The 17,659-nt window shown below is 38.3% G+C and overlaps 1 protein-coding gene across 1 annotated transcript; it reads right to left on the reverse strand.

Annotated features, from left to right (window-relative positions):
* Nucleotides 1-12: 12 nt before the first annotated feature.
* On the reverse strand, nucleotides 13-12,593 carry jam2a (junctional adhesion molecule 2a). Its single transcript, XM_026931653.3, has 11 exons — nucleotides 12,346-12,593; nucleotides 6,764-6,829; nucleotides 6,532-6,642; nucleotides 5,828-5,977; nucleotides 5,458-5,645; nucleotides 3,028-3,130; nucleotides 2,783-2,890; nucleotides 2,298-2,310; nucleotides 1,763-1,834; nucleotides 1,294-1,327; nucleotides 13-705 (listed from the first exon to the last, which is right to left on the reverse strand). Exons 1-11 carry the CDS (start codon nucleotides 12,392-12,394, stop codon nucleotides 667-669), a joined length of 933 nt encoding a protein of 310 aa, XP_026787454.1. The 5' UTR covers nucleotides 12,395-12,593; the 3' UTR covers nucleotides 13-666.
* Nucleotides 12,594-17,659: the final 5,066 nt, after the last annotated feature.

Raw genomic sequence — 17,659 nt, forward strand, 5'->3', positions numbered from 1 at the left:
CATCATTAACACTTTCATTAAAAAAAAAGCTTTTAATGCTGATAAAATATACAGCAAATCATTCATGCATTTCAACCAAAACAGTTACTGTACAGTTAAAATGAAAAGGCACAGTTCCAAATACAAATACAGTCTTAATTACATACAATAAAAGATTGTTTCACTCATGGGATGCATTCTAGAAAGCTCAATTCTTGGCTAGTGCCCAAGTTGTTTCTTCATGCAAGTTAAACTGCTAACCAGTGAATCTAGCATCCTAGTGGTGCTCCTTTAGCAAGGCACAGGGAACGTCAAGTCATAAATTCTGCACTATCGTGAGCTTTATAATATGTTTTAGGGAGGCTCACTCTCTTTAAAAAAACTCCAAAGTGTCGCACATTTCAGCTGTGATCGTGTTTGTGTGCATACTATATCCACTAGAGGGCTGAAGTGGACAAAGAACACAGCAGGGCAGTGGTCTAATACATTTCAGTGATTTTCACACAGCACTAATACACCAAGTCCTTTTAGAGGACAGATATCCCATAACAGTCGTTCATGAAAGAAAAAAAGGCTGTTTTTTTGTCCCGTTCACATCCACAGTAACAGAGTTAAGCACCAGTGTCCAGTTCCAGGGTCTGTAAATGCTGCATGGGGGTTTTCGATTTGAGGAAGGTTTAAAGCTTCTTACAGCATAAATGACTGTGTGTGTTTGAAGTCTTGAACCTGTGAAAGTTCAAAAGTACAATTTAAAGTATTGCCAACTAACAAATAATGCAAGTGATGTAATCTGTAAATATGCGGGAAAAAAATGTGCAGGAAAATTATACTCAAGTGAAAATATGGGTGGTATTTTAAACTTTTACTCAGTTAAAAGCTAAACTAAAACTACTCTAATTGTAGAATCCTTTAAATTTCTATGTAGAGTCACAGCACGAGTTACATATGTAACCAGATAACTGCCAGCAGCCCTGTTTAATGAAAAATGACCATCTCATAATAACTGTATAAATGCCAACAAACAAGGCTAGCTGGATATTGTTTTATTTTAAGCAAATAAAGTTGTAAGAAAAGACATGAACTCTAAGCCCAACCCTAACATAATTAACAAACGTGACTCTACACACAAATTTCCATGCTAATAGTTATGAATTTGCAAGTGAGAGGAAAAAATAAAGTTCTGGCATCTAATTTCTGTTAAAATATTTTACATTTTGCAATACTTATACATTTAGGTTTGGACAGCTTTGAACCTTTAAACATGTGCCTTCATCGTTTAATGTAAAAATATAGCTCGGAGCACTTAATACTCACATTTTGTGAAGGAGGTCCATAACCAGCATGGGGGCTATGGGGAAAAAAATACACCACTTAAATTAAAAACAATAAATCTGTGAACAGTATTTTAATTGTATCTAAATTGGCAAGATGCTGAAATTGGCAAATTCGTCCAGAACAAACCCTTTTGTGCTTATAAATAAAACACTATTGTCCTAAATATAAAACACTGTAGATCTAGACATTAACCTGGGTGTTTTTAGCGGCTTAGATGTTTCCATTGGTCTCATTTTCTTAGCTGTCCGTCCTTGGCCAGTGTTTCTATGAAAGTCTAACCCCATGGCTTGTTTTTGGCTTGTCGACAAAATGGAGCTTTTTTATTCAGGTTTATTATGCTGTACTTGTTAATGATCCTCTTTTATCTTTGGCGCAAATCAGGCATTTCAGCTGTTATAGTGCTCCTATTTCTTAATATTTCTTTCATCAGTCACTAGGTCTAACTCACATGTCCTCTGATCTGTTGAGGTTCTGGCTGCTGATGTGAGCCACTCCATGACACTGTTGGATCCAGAATGACCTGCAATAAGGGGCCATGTGGGTAACAGGTCAGAGGTAACAGTTGGGGGCAACAGCACACTGTGCATCATGCTAATGTTTACAGCCAATGAGTGTGTGTAATTGACTTTGGGAGGAAAAATGAACAGAGGGATTAACCAGCTGCATGCAAATACTATACTATACTACAATCCTCGCAGATGGAAAGCCAAACACACTTCATGCTGCTGTTAACAAGCCATTATTCAAACGGACAGTTAAGCCAGGTTTAGCCAGTCACATTTCCGTGATATTCCCCACGCTCTAGCAAATAAATATACTTCATTTTGCAAGAAATGAACTGCACACGTGAATGAACTCCTGAAAAACCCATTTTTAGATGTTAGATAAAGTCTGAAGTCTTTAGTTTGGTACACAGTAAAACACACACACACACACACACACACACAAAACAGATTGTCAATTAAGTGAGTTAGTATTCTTACCTTCCTCTGTGTCCTGTGATTGAGATTAAGCCACAACAATGAAAGAAAAACAGAAAACAGGTTAAAATATTTTCATTTCAAATGAGATTTACCTCAATATTTAGTTTTGGTTTGTCTTAAAAATATTTATATTATATTTTTAGAGTTTTTCTGTTAGCTCTTTGTTAGCTAAACCTCATCAGAATTAAATATCATAATGTATACCATAAATCATACATATATATTATATTGCATATCATATTGTGATAATATCTTTGCCATATCGCCTACTCTCATTTAAACTAAACAAAATTTAAGTCTAAATACAAAAACAGCTAAATAGACATTTGAAACACATTCATAGGGCAATTCATAGAGCATCAGTCAATTAGCTAATAGTATGAAGAAGCCAAAAACTGTAATCACTTACTTAAGTCAATTAATTTTGCAGCCCTATGACCTACATAACATACATGGGCAGTAAAAATCAGTTTTTGTAAACTTACGGTTAAAGTAGCCTTGTCGGTGAGCATAACAGACCCCAAGAGTGCATAAAGTTATGATCAGGCACAAAATTACAATCCCAGCTATGATCCCTGTAACATTTAGATCATCTGAGAGAGTGGGATGAGAAAAGAGAGCATTGAAAAATAACTCATGGTAAACTAAGCTGAAAACTTTGTGGGGGAACATAAGGGATATGTATTTGGATATGTCTGATGGTCTTCCACACACAGATGCATGCACTCACCAATTGTCATGTGATTTCCTACACAGCTCTTTGACTTTCCAACCCCATTGTTGGCCTCACAGTGATACAGTCCTGCATCGGCTATGGTAACTGTATGAAATGTCTGTTCAAAAGAGAGGACATTAATATGTTAATAACAAATACTGAATATTCCACCCTATTTGTACTGAGGGCTGTTTTGGTGCTTGTCTATGTCCACGTGTTGAAATGTCAGGGTCAAGTCGAGATGTCAGTGTTTATTTAGTGAGATTAGTCCTGTCTGTCAAAATCAATTTGTCACTCTGGCTCTCTAAGTCTGTTTAGGCTTACTTTGTAACAGAGATTTAACTGGACTCAGAATTCTTAACAGGTTTTAAGATGTAGGTGACAAGAGGAGGGGACACAATCTAATTACGTATAGGACTTGCATTTACAGTAAAACTGAATTGTCCCTTTGTGCAAAATGAGTGACCACAGAGGAACATTACTATATGAGCTTTATAGTTCCTATACTATAAATACTATATACAGTCAGGTCCAGAAGTATTTGGACAATGAGTTTTTGTGATTTTGCCTTTATACACCACCACAATGGATTTGAAATAAAACAATCAAGATGTGATTGAAGTGTAGACTTTCAGCTTTATTTTAAGAGGTTCTACAAAAATATGGCATTTACCATTTTCAACAAAGTACCTGCATTTTCAGGGGCTCAAAGGTATTTGGACAAAGTGACATAATTGTAAATATAACCATAATTTTAATACTTGGATGAAAATTCTTTGCAGTCAATGACTGCCTGATGTCTGGAGCCCATGTTCTCAAAACTCAAATTCTGAGTTTCCTCCCTGGAGATGCTTTGCCAGGCCTTCACTGCAGCCACCTTCAGCTGCTGCTTGTTTGTAGGTCTTTCTGCCTTCAGTCTTGTCTTCAGTAAGTGAAAAGCATGCTCTATTGGGTTGAGATCAGGCGACTGACTTGGCCATTGAAGAATATTCCATTTCCTTGCCTTCAAAAAGTCTTGAGTTGCTTTCGCAGTATGTTTAGGGTAATTATCCACCTGCACTGTGAAGCGGCGTCCTATCAGTTTTGTAGCATTTGGCTGAATGTGAGCAGAGAGTATAGCCCTATACACCTCAGAATTCATCTTGCTACTTCTGCAGCAGTCACATCATCAATAAACACCAGTGTTAATCTTGGTTTCATCAGTCCAAAGAATCTTATTCCAGAACATGGGAGGCTTTTTAGATGTTTTCTGGCAACATCTAATCTGGCTTTCCTGTTCTTTAATGTTACCACTGGTTTGCACCTTGTTGTAAACCCTCTGTATTTACATTCATGAAGGTGTCTCTTGATTGTAGATTTTGACAATGATACGCCTACCTTCTCTAGAGTATTCTTGACTTCTGTTGATGTTGTGAAGGAGTTTTTCTTCACCAAGGAAAGGATTCTGCGATCCACTTTAGTTGTCTTCCATGGTCTTCCAGACCTTTCGACGTTGTTGAGCTCACCAGTGCTTTCTTTCTTTTTAGGAATGTACCCAACTGTTGATTTGGCCAGACCTAAGGTTTTTGCTATCTCTCTTATAGATTTATGATGTTTTTTCAGCCTAATGATGGCCTCCTTCACTTGCATTGAGATCTCATTGGACTTCATATCGGTAGCTCCAGTCGAACAGCTGCCATATGCCAACTCAATACCTGATATCAACTCCAGACTTTTTATCTGCTTCATTTGTCTTGAAGTAACGAGGGAATGGACCGCACCTGGTCAATTAACTTCTTGTCAGTCAATTGTCCAATTACCTTTGAGCCCCTGAAAATGGAGGTACTTTGTTGAAAATGGCTGTAATTCCTAAATGGTAAATGCTATATTTTTGTGGAACCTCTTAAAATAAAGCTGAAAGTCTACACTTCGATCAGATCTTGATTGTTTTATTTCAAATCCATTGTGGTGGTGTATAAAGGCAAAATCACAAAAACTCTGTCATTGTTCAAATACTTCTGGACCTGACTGTATAAATACTATATAAATACTATAATGGTACAGTGATGATTGATGCCATTTCCCTAATCTGTGGTGTAAATATAGTGCTATCATTGTTAAGAAAGAAAGCAATTTTGTCAAGAAAGCAAAATTGGCCATGAAGTCTGGGTGGGAAGGATGGCATGTTTTCTCTCCTCCATTAATCAAAGATACACTAGCCAATCTGTGAGCTTATGTATGCAGAACAGGATAGATAGTGCTTTCCTCCAAGTGTGTTATGCTAGCCTGTGCAGTAGTTCCAAGTGTGTTATGCTGGCATGTGCAGTAGTTAGAAAAGATGTGAAGGTTGGCTTCACATGTCTCAGAGAAAGCGTGTGTTTGCCCCATCCTTCTAACTGAACACCTGTAAAGGTAATGTTTAAGCACTGGTGTTTTAAATATTGTATACATAATGTTTGGTCTCACAAGAATGCCTGTCTCCTTGTTGACAGAGTAAGAGGCATTGGTATGGCGCGGTGGAAAGACAGGCTTCTTGTCTTTGTACCAGGTGTAGCTTGCCGGAGGAATACTGTACTGGTCCCTACAGCGCAGCTCCACTACAGATCCTGTCAGCGCAGAGCTCGGGATCTCACAGGTCGGGATGTGTGGAGGTACTGAGACAGAGGAAGCAAAGCATATTGAGCAAAGCAAATAATCAACAGGACCACATGCAAACTTTGTATGAATTATAACACAAATCTCTAAGAGTTTGCAATCCACAGACGCTAGTGAATAACGGTGAAGCAAATATACTTGTGAATAAAGAGTAAACCAATCACACAATGGAGTCTCCTACCCAACACTTTTAGAGTGATATTGGTCTCTCCCAGCTGGATTGTGTCACCAGAAGCACTGATCTCACAGCGATATTCTCCAGCATCCTTCTGTGTCACCTTCTGTAATGTTATTGTTGCTCCTTCAATCTTTGCACGTCCCACAAAAGGTCCTGTGAAATAAAAGCTATGATGATTTCAAGTTTATACACTGTATGGCCAAAAGACATCTGACCATCACATCCATATGTGGGCCATCCCCAAACTGTCGCCACATAGTTGTAATTCAGGCTCCAGTTCAGGCTTTCTTGGCTAACATCAGTGCCTGAATTTCCTAATGCTCTTGTGGCTGAATTTCCCCTCGGGGATCAATAAGGTACATCCATCCATCCATCCATCTTATCCATCCATCCATCTATCCCCACAACCACATTCCAAAATCTAGTGGAAAGCTTTCCCAGAAGAGTGGAGGTTGTGATAGCAGCAGAAGGGGACCAACTCCATAATAATGCCTATTATGGACATATGGGTGTGATGCTCAGGTGTTTATAGTGTATGTCACAAAGAACAAAATAATGGAAAATTAAATGTACATATAAATTATTTTTCAGATTGTTTTCTCTAATTCAAACTATCCTGCAAGTAATTGGCCCTAATGGTATATTTGGATGCGTCTGGCCAATGAACAGTAATTAGGCTGTTTTCTAGATAGAAATAGGCCACTCACCTGTGAAGTTGCCATGAAAGTAGACAAAGGAGGTGTCCTTATCCTTTTTCTTCCACTCGATGCGAGGACTTTGATCTTTCTCTGTCTTAAACTCACAGGAAAGCTTGGCCTCTAAAATGGAAAAAGAGAATGCCAAATATGAGAAGAAATATAGAATAATATCAATAATAATAACTGATTGGAAAGAGATGTGTCTTACATTGTGTCTCATTTCTCACCAAACTTCACTCACCTGAGTATTCCTCCACTTTTACTATGGGGCTGGAGGTGGTCACTGTGACAGGAGCAACAGGAACACCTAATATAAAAAAAATCAACAAGGTTTTATTCACATATCAATAGCAGTTCTTCCTTTCCCAATTCATGTTGGTTTCTTTTGGCACACAAGTTAAATTTTTATTTGAGAGTAACTGAGTATAACTGATGAAGTTAGGTGTTCAGACTATTCACATTGCCATGAACTGGAATAATCAGCATTGGAAATAAACCCAAACCTAGTTAAAACCATCCTTTTTGTACCATACACACATGGGGGAAAAAAGGTTCATCAAGGGGTTTTGAATAGTTCATAGCTTTTGAAAGGCACCCTACTTAGAATCCAATCAGACAATGAAACAATCTGTATGTCTCTACGTAAAAATCTTTAAGGGTTCCCCCATGAGAAGAATCTACAGAACCCTGAATGAATCTAGATTTATCCATTTTTAGAGATTGTATGCTTAAATATTGCATTATACCACACTTAAATTACTGCAGTAGAGTGTATAGCCTGTGGGTATGTGCCCAAGTTAAATCCAAACATATAGCCATGAACTTCAGAATTATGTTTGATGTTTAGTTTTTCAATGAGAATTGAGGAGAGACAAAACAAACTGATTGGTTGCAAGCACCATATACAAGGGAAGAGCATTAAATACACCATATTTGCCCCGTTTCTCAAGAAATAATACAGCATTGTATATGAAATTCTTCCTCAAATGGAAGTCCCCTAGTGTTCTACTTATCCATACAATATTGTTGTCTAGAAAGTGAGGCTACCAAAAATATATCCAGATTGGACATAAATAGTTGCCATTCAAATCTGGGTGCTATGATGAACAAGCAGTGACCGGGTTAGCTGTCCTGAAAGTGAGTCCATAGCTGACTTCCTTTCAGGAACAGGAAACAGGTGCAGCCCTTCCTCCCTGCTGATTGGATTATGCATCACAACCATTGTTCATCATCCTGTTTCTGCTCGTAGGTCATTCATCACACCAAGCCACCATTCACCATTCGCTTGCCAAATTTACAGTATATTCATATACACTATTATCTTGAAATGAATGTTTCATCTTCCAGATACAACACTTTGGCCTCTTTGGTAGTTATAAATACAGGTAAGGATTGAAATCTATATTCTATAGGCAATTGCAGGCATACAATCTTCAGGACTACTTTGGTTTATCCTGTTTTTCACAATTTATTAGCACAGGTCTGTAGTTTTAAATCCCACTCCTAAAGCACTAACCCCACCCACGCCCACAGTTATTTTTGGTTGCGCCAGCTAGTAATATTTTCTAAATGACTTACATGGTTCTATATCCCAAAATTTTTTTTTAAAAAAAAAGAAGTATAAAGAATATACAAAAGATGCAGTAAACACATTGTGAAGCACCACGTGAGCACTGCACTGTGTCCAATACACTCCCATGTTAATGAACATGGTCTTTCTTTGTCCCGCAAACTTCATATCAGACTGCTCACTCTCCACTCATGCCTGTATAAGAGTAAGAATGAATTGAGAATAAAAATGTTGCTTCTAAAATAGTACCAAATATATGTTGCTGAATACTTGTGTAAATAATAATATAAGAAACTAGTGCAGGTGAGTCTGGGTAATGTGGTAAAAAAAAAAAAAAAAAAAAAAAAGGTGCAGATATGCAGCTGAGTGTAATCTCATACTATAAAACATTGCATTAGTGTCACACTGAGTCACAGTAACTAATTAACCCTAGAGGAAAAGAGCCTTGTTTAGGGACATCGGAAATCTAATCAAATGGGAAAAATTAAAAGATAAACAGAATCACTGATTGCTGGTTTTCTGATTCATAGCTCAGTCTATTTCAAGATAGCAGCTTCCTGTGAGGAAACTGTAAGCACTCCCCGTTTGTTTCTAGCCTTCACTGGTTAACCTTCTGTGGCGGTGTCACTCTTCAAATTCATGTATCAGGTGGTATTTCCTGCTCCTGGTTGCAGTATCACTTCCATATTAGTGATGACAAATAGGCACAAATGTCAGTGTCACTGCTGGAAGGAATTTTTTTTTCAATAAGGCAAGAATAGGAAGGCAACAAATTCATCACTCTATTTACATACACTACATTTATTAAACTAAACGGAATAGCATAATAATACATGTTATTTATTACTATGAAATGTTTTGGATGAACATATATGATGCACTGTTTAAAATAATTTTTATTCAACATTTATGAACTTAATACTTTAAAGGTCATCAAATATTTCTTGAAGGAAGTGACCTAAATGATGTGAACGTAATCCTTGTTAGTTCTAGGCATCATCCCTAATCTGACCATCTCCTTCCATTTTCCTGATCTTTTCACCACAACAGTAAGAAGTAAGATCACTTCAGATTGGTTGGGCAATTGAGGAGCACTTGTTGTTGTCAAAACCAGATGTTATGTTTGAGACAGATGTTAACTAGATGTTTGTTCTTGTTCATGTGCTTGTTCTAATATGTTACTGTGTTTCTATGGAAACAATCTACACAGGGATTCTGTGAAGAGAAATCTTTAGAACAGATGAAGAGACAGCTGTTACAATGTAAGTGATAACAGGAACTAACTTGTTTAGCTGATGTTCTTTAATAAGGAAAATAAAAACTTGTTAGAGTTGGCAAATTGCTGTGATATAAGAGGAATAAAACACTTCAGGATGTGCTGTTACTGGAAAATAATCAACTACAGGGTGCTGTGATGGAGCCTGACATGAAGCCAGGCTGGACAATTTGCCAGTAGGTGGATTGGCTACAATAATTTCCCCTTGGAATCAATAAAGTGTTATAACTTTCATTACTGAGTGAGTGTTCCACTATAGCAGCACATACACTTTACAGGGACCAAAGGACGGTAAATAAGATAACTGCACCAACTTATCTCTGTATCAGTGTAGTTGCTCCTCTGAGATACAGAGTGGTTTCCGTTAAAAACACAGTTTTATTAACCTTATGTCCTGTACAATTGTCCATTATTTTGGACCAGTAGGTAGGACGGGTTTACTCCACACTAAGCCTAAACTCCCTTCCCAAAGAGAAGCTCCCAAAACAGCCTGGAAGCAAAGTCGGGCATTTTATCAACACAGCTTTATGTCTGACATGGCCTTGCAGCAGGCATCTTATCATTTCACTTTCCTTCTGAGCTCTATTGTAACAACCTGGCCAGAACATATGACGATACTTAGAGGAGGAAAGCAAGAAATAGAGAAAGCTATTGTACGAGGCAATCAGGTGGATGGCGGCCATTCACACGGACACTTTAACAAAAGAAGGAGATAAGAAGGTGGTGAGGATAAGTGGGACATGTGTATACTTCCTCTTAACATTCCTGCAACAGCCAGCACACACACACACACACACACACACACACACACACACATACACACACACTAAAAAATTTATAAAGCCAGCATACAGTAGATGCTAGCTCATGAAAAAAAAGTGCTCAAATCAACTTACAATAAAGGACAGAGTTAAAGCTATAACACTATATAAAGGGAAATATACAATTCTATTTAATTAAATAAATTAATATTCATTCATTCGTATTTAATAATTGTGTTATCGTCAGGGTCACGCTTCATCCAAAGCCACTGGGCAAGAGGTGGGAATACACTCTGGATGGGATGCCAGTCCATCACAGAGCATGATGCACACACATATTCACACACTCATTCACATCTAGGGGCAATTTATTGTAGCCTATCCACCTCCTGGCATCTTTCTGGGACACAAACATGAGAACATAGAGAAACTCCACACAGAGAGCAACCCGAAATCAGGATCAAACCAGCAATCATGGACCTGTAAGATGGCAACACTACTCCGCACACCACCATGCAACCCTAAATAATGTTTTATATATGTGTCTTTGTGGCAAAATTTAAATGTTAAATGTTAAATATATTTATTCTATTGTATTCTATTGATACAGTATTCTACTGTATCTTAAGGTCAGAGATGCCATAAATATACATACTACTGCTGGTTCATCATTACTCACAGGGAAATCATTTCATGGCAAGTTATAAATGTTCTCATGTAAGTCATTTGGCAAGTGGTAAGAAAGACCAACAGAGAGAGAAAACAAAGGTTCTCTGTGTGCATGTAATTCTGCACTTGTCAGAGGGAACAGCTGGCTCGGACGGGTGGCTCTGGTACAGAGAGCCCCACCTTTACACACACACACACACACACAGACACACACTCAAGCAGCTAATAGTTCACCCTCAGTTTGTCTTTGTCACATACATCTGAATCATCTGAGGAGCAGAAGCACAAGCACTCCCTTGTGTACTTGTGTTCTATATCATAACTTGCATATTAAGTTCACAGAACAGAGAAACTCGAACAATTTCCAGAAGCAACAAAAACAGTTGGACACAAAGCAGAAGCAAGCATTGTCAACTACACCATAAACTTTGCTGTTGAACTTGCTAAGCTTAATAACTGCATAACCACACATAAAACCATGGATATGACTAAACATCTACAGGGTATCAGACCAGATGCACTCATATGAACACATTCAGTGTTTTTACTGTTACACTTCCTGTGGATTGTAAATTAAAACTCAACTTTAGCTGATATGTTCTACAAAAACACACATATACAGACACCATTACTATTTTCTGATTACACTCTGATACCTCACACTGCCTCTGGCACTACAAATTGGCTTTCTAGTTCTTCCTTCCTATGATATAAAGATGTGTGCTGTTCTCTTTTACCAACGCGTACTGCAGTAGTGATTCTAGTGCAATAATGATTTGATGCCTTTACTGGTTTAATAGGACTGTTTTGTTTCCTGTTATTTCTGAGAGTTTTTTTTTTCAGTTGGAAAAGCACAGTCAGTGTAAATGATCCTTCACATGGTAAATGTAATGTCCGTACAACGATTGGCTACTGGCTATCAATTCAATGCCATTAATTTATTCCCTGTTTAGCAATGCACACTGTTCAACAAATTTTTGTTCATTCTGCACATATATATCTGTTCTGTTGGGGATCAATCAGTGTTGTGTATTGTAAAATCAGTCTGTATATTTAAATCAGCACTGCATTAGCACATACTGCGTGTGCAGTAATCCATATAATAGTTAGTCTGATATTGTCACATACGTAACTGATCCCATCCCAGAACAGTTCAACTTTTCCTGTAGGCTAATTAAAGGTTATGCATTTGTTTGTTATTGAATGATTTACTTGTTATTTGTTTACTGAATGATTTTTTCCAGCCTTGAATATCTGAATGTAAAACTCCCTCTTTAAAAACAGACACTCTCCAGAAAAAAAGAAACCATGCATTTTCACATATTACTTTTTTATTTAACTTTAAACATTAACATTAACATTAACTTATTTATATAATTGCATGTGAATATGTGAAATGCATTTTAAAGAAGAAAAAGCATCCTTTCATGAATGTTTTTTTTTTTCTGACTAGGCTACACAATCAGCCTCTTCCTAAGTAGCCTGCAAGTTAATTCCATTGTCAAAGCCTTAAGAAGAGCAGGTGGGTGAAAAGTCAGTCTACTTACTCTGTATTAACAGCTGTAAAAGTACTGGCAGAAAAACAGCAATCTTCATTTTATCCTGATTTAAAAGTGTGTTGCCAGAGGAGTACAGGAGCTCTTGAAGCTTTGTAGGATAACCAGAGTCTGTCCGAGAGTTTATAATGTTTTCCTTTCTCCAAACAGGTGTGTGTGTGTGTATACACCAGACAGGTCCCTTTAATCCGAGGCACGACTTGTGCTTTCTCCTCTAGCCTGTCCCAGCACTCTGGCAGGCTCAGACCCCTCTCTGTATGACAAGCCAAAAGGGTCAATACACTAAGAGACAGCAGAGACCTGGGTTTATAAATGACATGTTAACTGGGTCCACATGTTCCGTCACAACAGGCCAAGATGTAAGATTATGACGTGTACACTAGGCTGATCCTAATGTGTGTGGATATGTGAGATGTGTACAGGGGATTGCTTTGGGTTTTTGACCCTTTTGGTTTTCCACAAGTCTGCGCTCATCCCTCGTTGCCACTCGGCGTGGAGGAAGGAAGGAGTGAGGGCAGGAGGGAGAGTGACACTCAGTTTCATCCTGAACTTTCCATGAAACTGCCCTCTAAATATTTTCAAGAACATTGCTGTCTCTTATACATGAGACGCCAGGCATAACCTTACTTCAGCCTTGCAGTGATTCCCTTAGAACAGCTTTATTAATGAGTGTGTGTGTGTGTGAGAGTGTGTCTTATGTTACGTTATACATTATATAGCCAAAGGTTTGTGGACACCTGACCATCACACTCATATGTGGTTCTTCCCCAAACATTTGCCACAAAGTTAGAAGCACACAATCATATAGAATGTCTTTGTATGCTGTAGAATTACGATTTCCCTTCACTGGAACTAAGAGACCCAAACCTGTTCCAGCATGACAATGCCGCTGTGCACAAAGCCAGCTCCAAGGTTAGAGTGGAAGAACTTGAGTGTCCTGAACAGAGCCCTGACTTCAACCCCACTGAACACCTTTGTGATGAACTGGAACACCGACTGCACCCCAGACCTCCTCACCAACATCAGTGCCTGACTTCACTAATAGTCTTGTGGCTGTATGTGCACTAATCCCCACATCCACATCCACAAATTTAGTTTGTGGAAAGCCCTCCTTATTATAACAGCAGAAGTGGGACTAAATTTGGAATGGGATGTTCAAAAAGCCCATATGGGTGTGATGGTCAGGTGTCCACATACTTTTTGCCATTTGTAGCATCGTTATAGGTCTTTATGCATGCAAGATGAAAAGACTAACATATTAGACCTGCTGACCTCCTAACCGGTGGCAAGGTAGAGCAGTGAGTAGCATTGCCACCTCACAGCTCTTGGGTTCAATCCTGAGCTCAGGTTGCTCTCTGTATGCAGTTTTGCATGTTCTCTCTATGTTCATGTGGATTTCCTCCTGGTCCTCTGGTTTTCTCCTACTGTCAAAAAACATACAGGCAGTTTGGCTACACTAAATTGCCCCAAGTGAATGAGTGTGTGAATGTGCATACACACATGGGGTGAATTCTCCTGCCTGGCATCCAGTGTTCCTGGGATGGGCTTCAGATCCACCACAACCAGGATACAGCAGTTAATAAAGCTGAATGAATGAAAGGTCTTTTAACTGGATGTTTCATATATAACACAACCTCCGTATAATGTCCTTTTGTTTGTGAAAGCCAAACTGAAAGCATGTGCTAAAGATAAGGTTGTGAAAGATGTTACTCTCTCTCTATTCTACAAGAAGCACGGTATTTCAACCCTATTAAGTAACCTAGCACTAATCATATCTAAACTGAGCATGTCCATGTCCATCAGAGGTCACTGCTTCACACAGATGTTAAAGTGTAGTTACAAATTCCAATTTTATGATTTATACATTCATAACGCAGCATTCTAAACAAAGCATTTTGAGTAGAAATTGGTATTACTTGGATGGATATTTTTTTAAATTTTTTTTAATCTTTTTGGCTCAAAAATTGTGATAAGTTGCCATGGAAGCACATTTGGCCTAATGTAACTACAAATGGCAAAGTAGGCAAATTTAAGCACTGCCAGCTGCATTAATCTAGCCAAATGGATTTTGCATTTGTTTATGCTATGATGAAATGAAATACAATATAAAACCTGTCCATATTAACTTGTCCATCTGTTCTCATGAAGCTAGATATCTTTGAGGGTTCTTGTAGGAACCATTCATGTTTCAAGAATCTTTGCAACATGGTTTGTGGAGGCACTTATAAGGCTTCTGCCAATAAGGCAATCTGAAGAACCATTAACCATTATTTTCCTTGAACGTTTTCTTTCTGGAAGAAATTTTATATATTTTGCATATTTTTAATTGAACATTTCAAATTATTGCTCAACATTTGTTAGGTATTTGGAAAGAAAGATTAATGCTGAGAATGTGTTGGCATTGTGAAGGCATTAACACTGTTGGTCTTCATGGGCTGTGGGTCAAACATCTCCATTGGCTCAACAACATGCAGCAGGCAGTGTGTTTTTCTTCAGGGCAGGACCAAAGTATCCCTTTACACACTTGCTTGTGGTCTAAAGTTTGAGTAAAAACAACAGCTGGCAGTCCAACCTCAAAAGATTTGATTCATCATGTAATGTTGCCAATCCCTTCTCTGTGGAGGAAATTTACAAAGGAATCACATCGACTCTGAAGTTAGCCAGGCAATCGATTCACAAGCAGAAATTGTCATGTTATGCCTGAATTGAACACAAATAACCACATATGACAGTGTTATACCATGTGATATTAGCAGATATTTGGCTTGTAAATTGTGTAAATTGTGGCGACTGCAGCAGTCTGGATTATCTCCTTAACAATATTTCTACATTGAGCTCTGAGCAGTAAAATTGAACAAATGAAAATGTGAAATGAAAGTGGGAAAAAGGGATGCGATTTCATTTTTGCAGAGTTAGTGTTAAATTCAAACTGAGACAAACTAAGAGTAACTTTACACCCCAAAAGCACAATACAATTAGAAAGAAAACAAAAGAGAAAAATATGAACATATCAACAATGATTAACTTTTACACAAACAGTAATGAGTTTTTCTATGCTGTAGAAAACAAGCAATACTGTTGGAAACGTGGGATGGATTGAAATAATTGTGGAATCGCAGCTTGTCAACTGCACAGGCATTTAAATCCCGCCACCTGTCCCCACACGACAGATGCACCAGTTGCTGAGAGGCTGACAGTCACACAACAAGGCCTTTGTCTCAGTTCAACCGAAGTGCTGACCACCGACTTCGCCTGCATGCACACACACTCTCACTTTCGCACACACACCTCCAGCTGACCAGACAAGGCCAGACATGCAATACAGTAACACACCCCACTGATGTACATGCACACACACAAAAACACACACACACACGCCACAACACGAGACATTCCTCTAGAGCTTTAAAACCTAACAGATGCAGAGGTGGGTCGTGTCATGTGATCTCACTGGCCATTTTTGACAAATTAGCTGGCCACCAGATCTATCTGTCAAAAAACATTGGCTAGATTTCTTGTTGATAGCCAGTTGACATATTTCACACCATTATATATCACTCCAGTTCTTTTCAACCTAATTTCTGTCTACTGCATCTTTAGTGTTTATGATTACCAGACAGGAACTTTGAGACTTTGACACCTTTGCCTGTACTGAGAAACGAACAGAAAACTGACTTACTCAAAATTCACTTACTATAATGCAAATCTAATGGCAGTTGCTGAATTCTGTCTATAAACCTTTATGTTCAACATGTAATTCTATAGAATATTTTCACCAAATATTTAGTCAAAATCTATAAATGAAGCTCTAAATTTGTATAATTCATTCTTTAAGGGATAGCACTCATCACACAGCAAATGGATAACATAAAGCTTCCAGGAAAGTCTAGGTAACTGGAACTGCTTTTCACTGTATTGATCCATTGTTGGAAAGTTGGATAAAACTACATATAAATAACTTGCTCATCTTGAGTCTGTACTTGTAGCAAACTTATCTTTGGTGGGTTTGACCATCTAGAATTCTGTCTGCCTTGTGTATTTCTTATTCCTTGTGTTTTGTTATGGTGGGTCTCTGTGATAGAACACACCAAGGTCAGAGGTGATAACATTCCCTGGCTCAGCCAGCCATAGGCCTGCTTCTTACTTTCCCTCTTTCCACCTCTTCTGCCTCTCTCTACATAATCTGGCCTCTTAAACCTCAAATGGAGCTGGTGAAGAGTTTCTGAAATGAAACTTCTTTTAGTGAAAACCTGATCTGCCGATAATACAACCAGGTAAAAAAAAAACAAAAAAACCCAGAGAATCTGAAGCTCAAACACCAGTCTACGTTTCGTGGCAATCATGTTACAGATGCAGGGGACAGAGATTACATTGGAATACTCCTTTAACCTTCTAATGAAGTACATCACAACAGCTGCTTATAGACACATGCTTTAAAGTCGGGGACAAAAAGTCTCTGATGTGATGTTTCTGAGCTGCTGTAAATCATCCCAACATTTCTGCAATATTAACTCAGTGCTTGTAACTCGGGGTTGTAATTGGCGAGAATTTGCATAGATATGTTAATCAGGCCCCAGCTTCAGGCATGAAAAAGTTTGACCGCATAGTGATGGGCAAGAGCCGGCAACCAATCAGGGGAGAGGGGAGAGAAGAGAGCATGAGAGTGTAAACAAACCAAACAGCAGTGAAAGACTGTAAATAGATTCGGGACTGATGGAGTTGTAGATTTTTTCTTGCTGAACAGGCAAGGCAATTATTTGTCCTCTAGTTTGGGAAGCTAGTAAATGTTAGTTACCTGCTCGATCCTCACGATTAAATTTATATCATTACTCAGTTGTGAAGTTGTATTAGCTAAAGAGATAAGACTAGTCAATAACTAGCTGTGTATTTTAGTACTTCAAATATTGCCATCAGTATGTGTATTTTATCCACCAATCTGTGGCTTTTAGCAATCAGTGGTGATAGATTTGCCCTCTGTGGTATATGTATATTGGCTAGAGCTAGATTACCAACAATGGCCATAAATAGTTATTCCTGTACATTACTGTATGTGCTGGTTATGACTCTGCAGTATGACCACAATTAAGACACAAATGAGATACAAGGGCACTGCTGCTTGATAAGGCCATCACAGTCAGAGCTAACCAGCTGACACTAACTACAAAAACAAGCTCTTGCTTAAAGTAATACTGAGCATCTGTGACAATCAAGTCAATGTTAAATATTCTTTCACAAGTAGTTTGGAATAGAATTTTCCACCAGACAAAATGATATTCCAAAATCTTACATCCGTCAACTTTAAATG

The sequence above is a fragment of the Pangasianodon hypophthalmus genome, chromosome 26, assembly GCF_027358585.1.
Source record: "Pangasianodon hypophthalmus isolate fPanHyp1 chromosome 26, fPanHyp1.pri, whole genome shotgun sequence".
NCBI lineage: Eukaryota > Metazoa > Chordata > Actinopteri > Siluriformes > Pangasiidae > Pangasianodon > Pangasianodon hypophthalmus.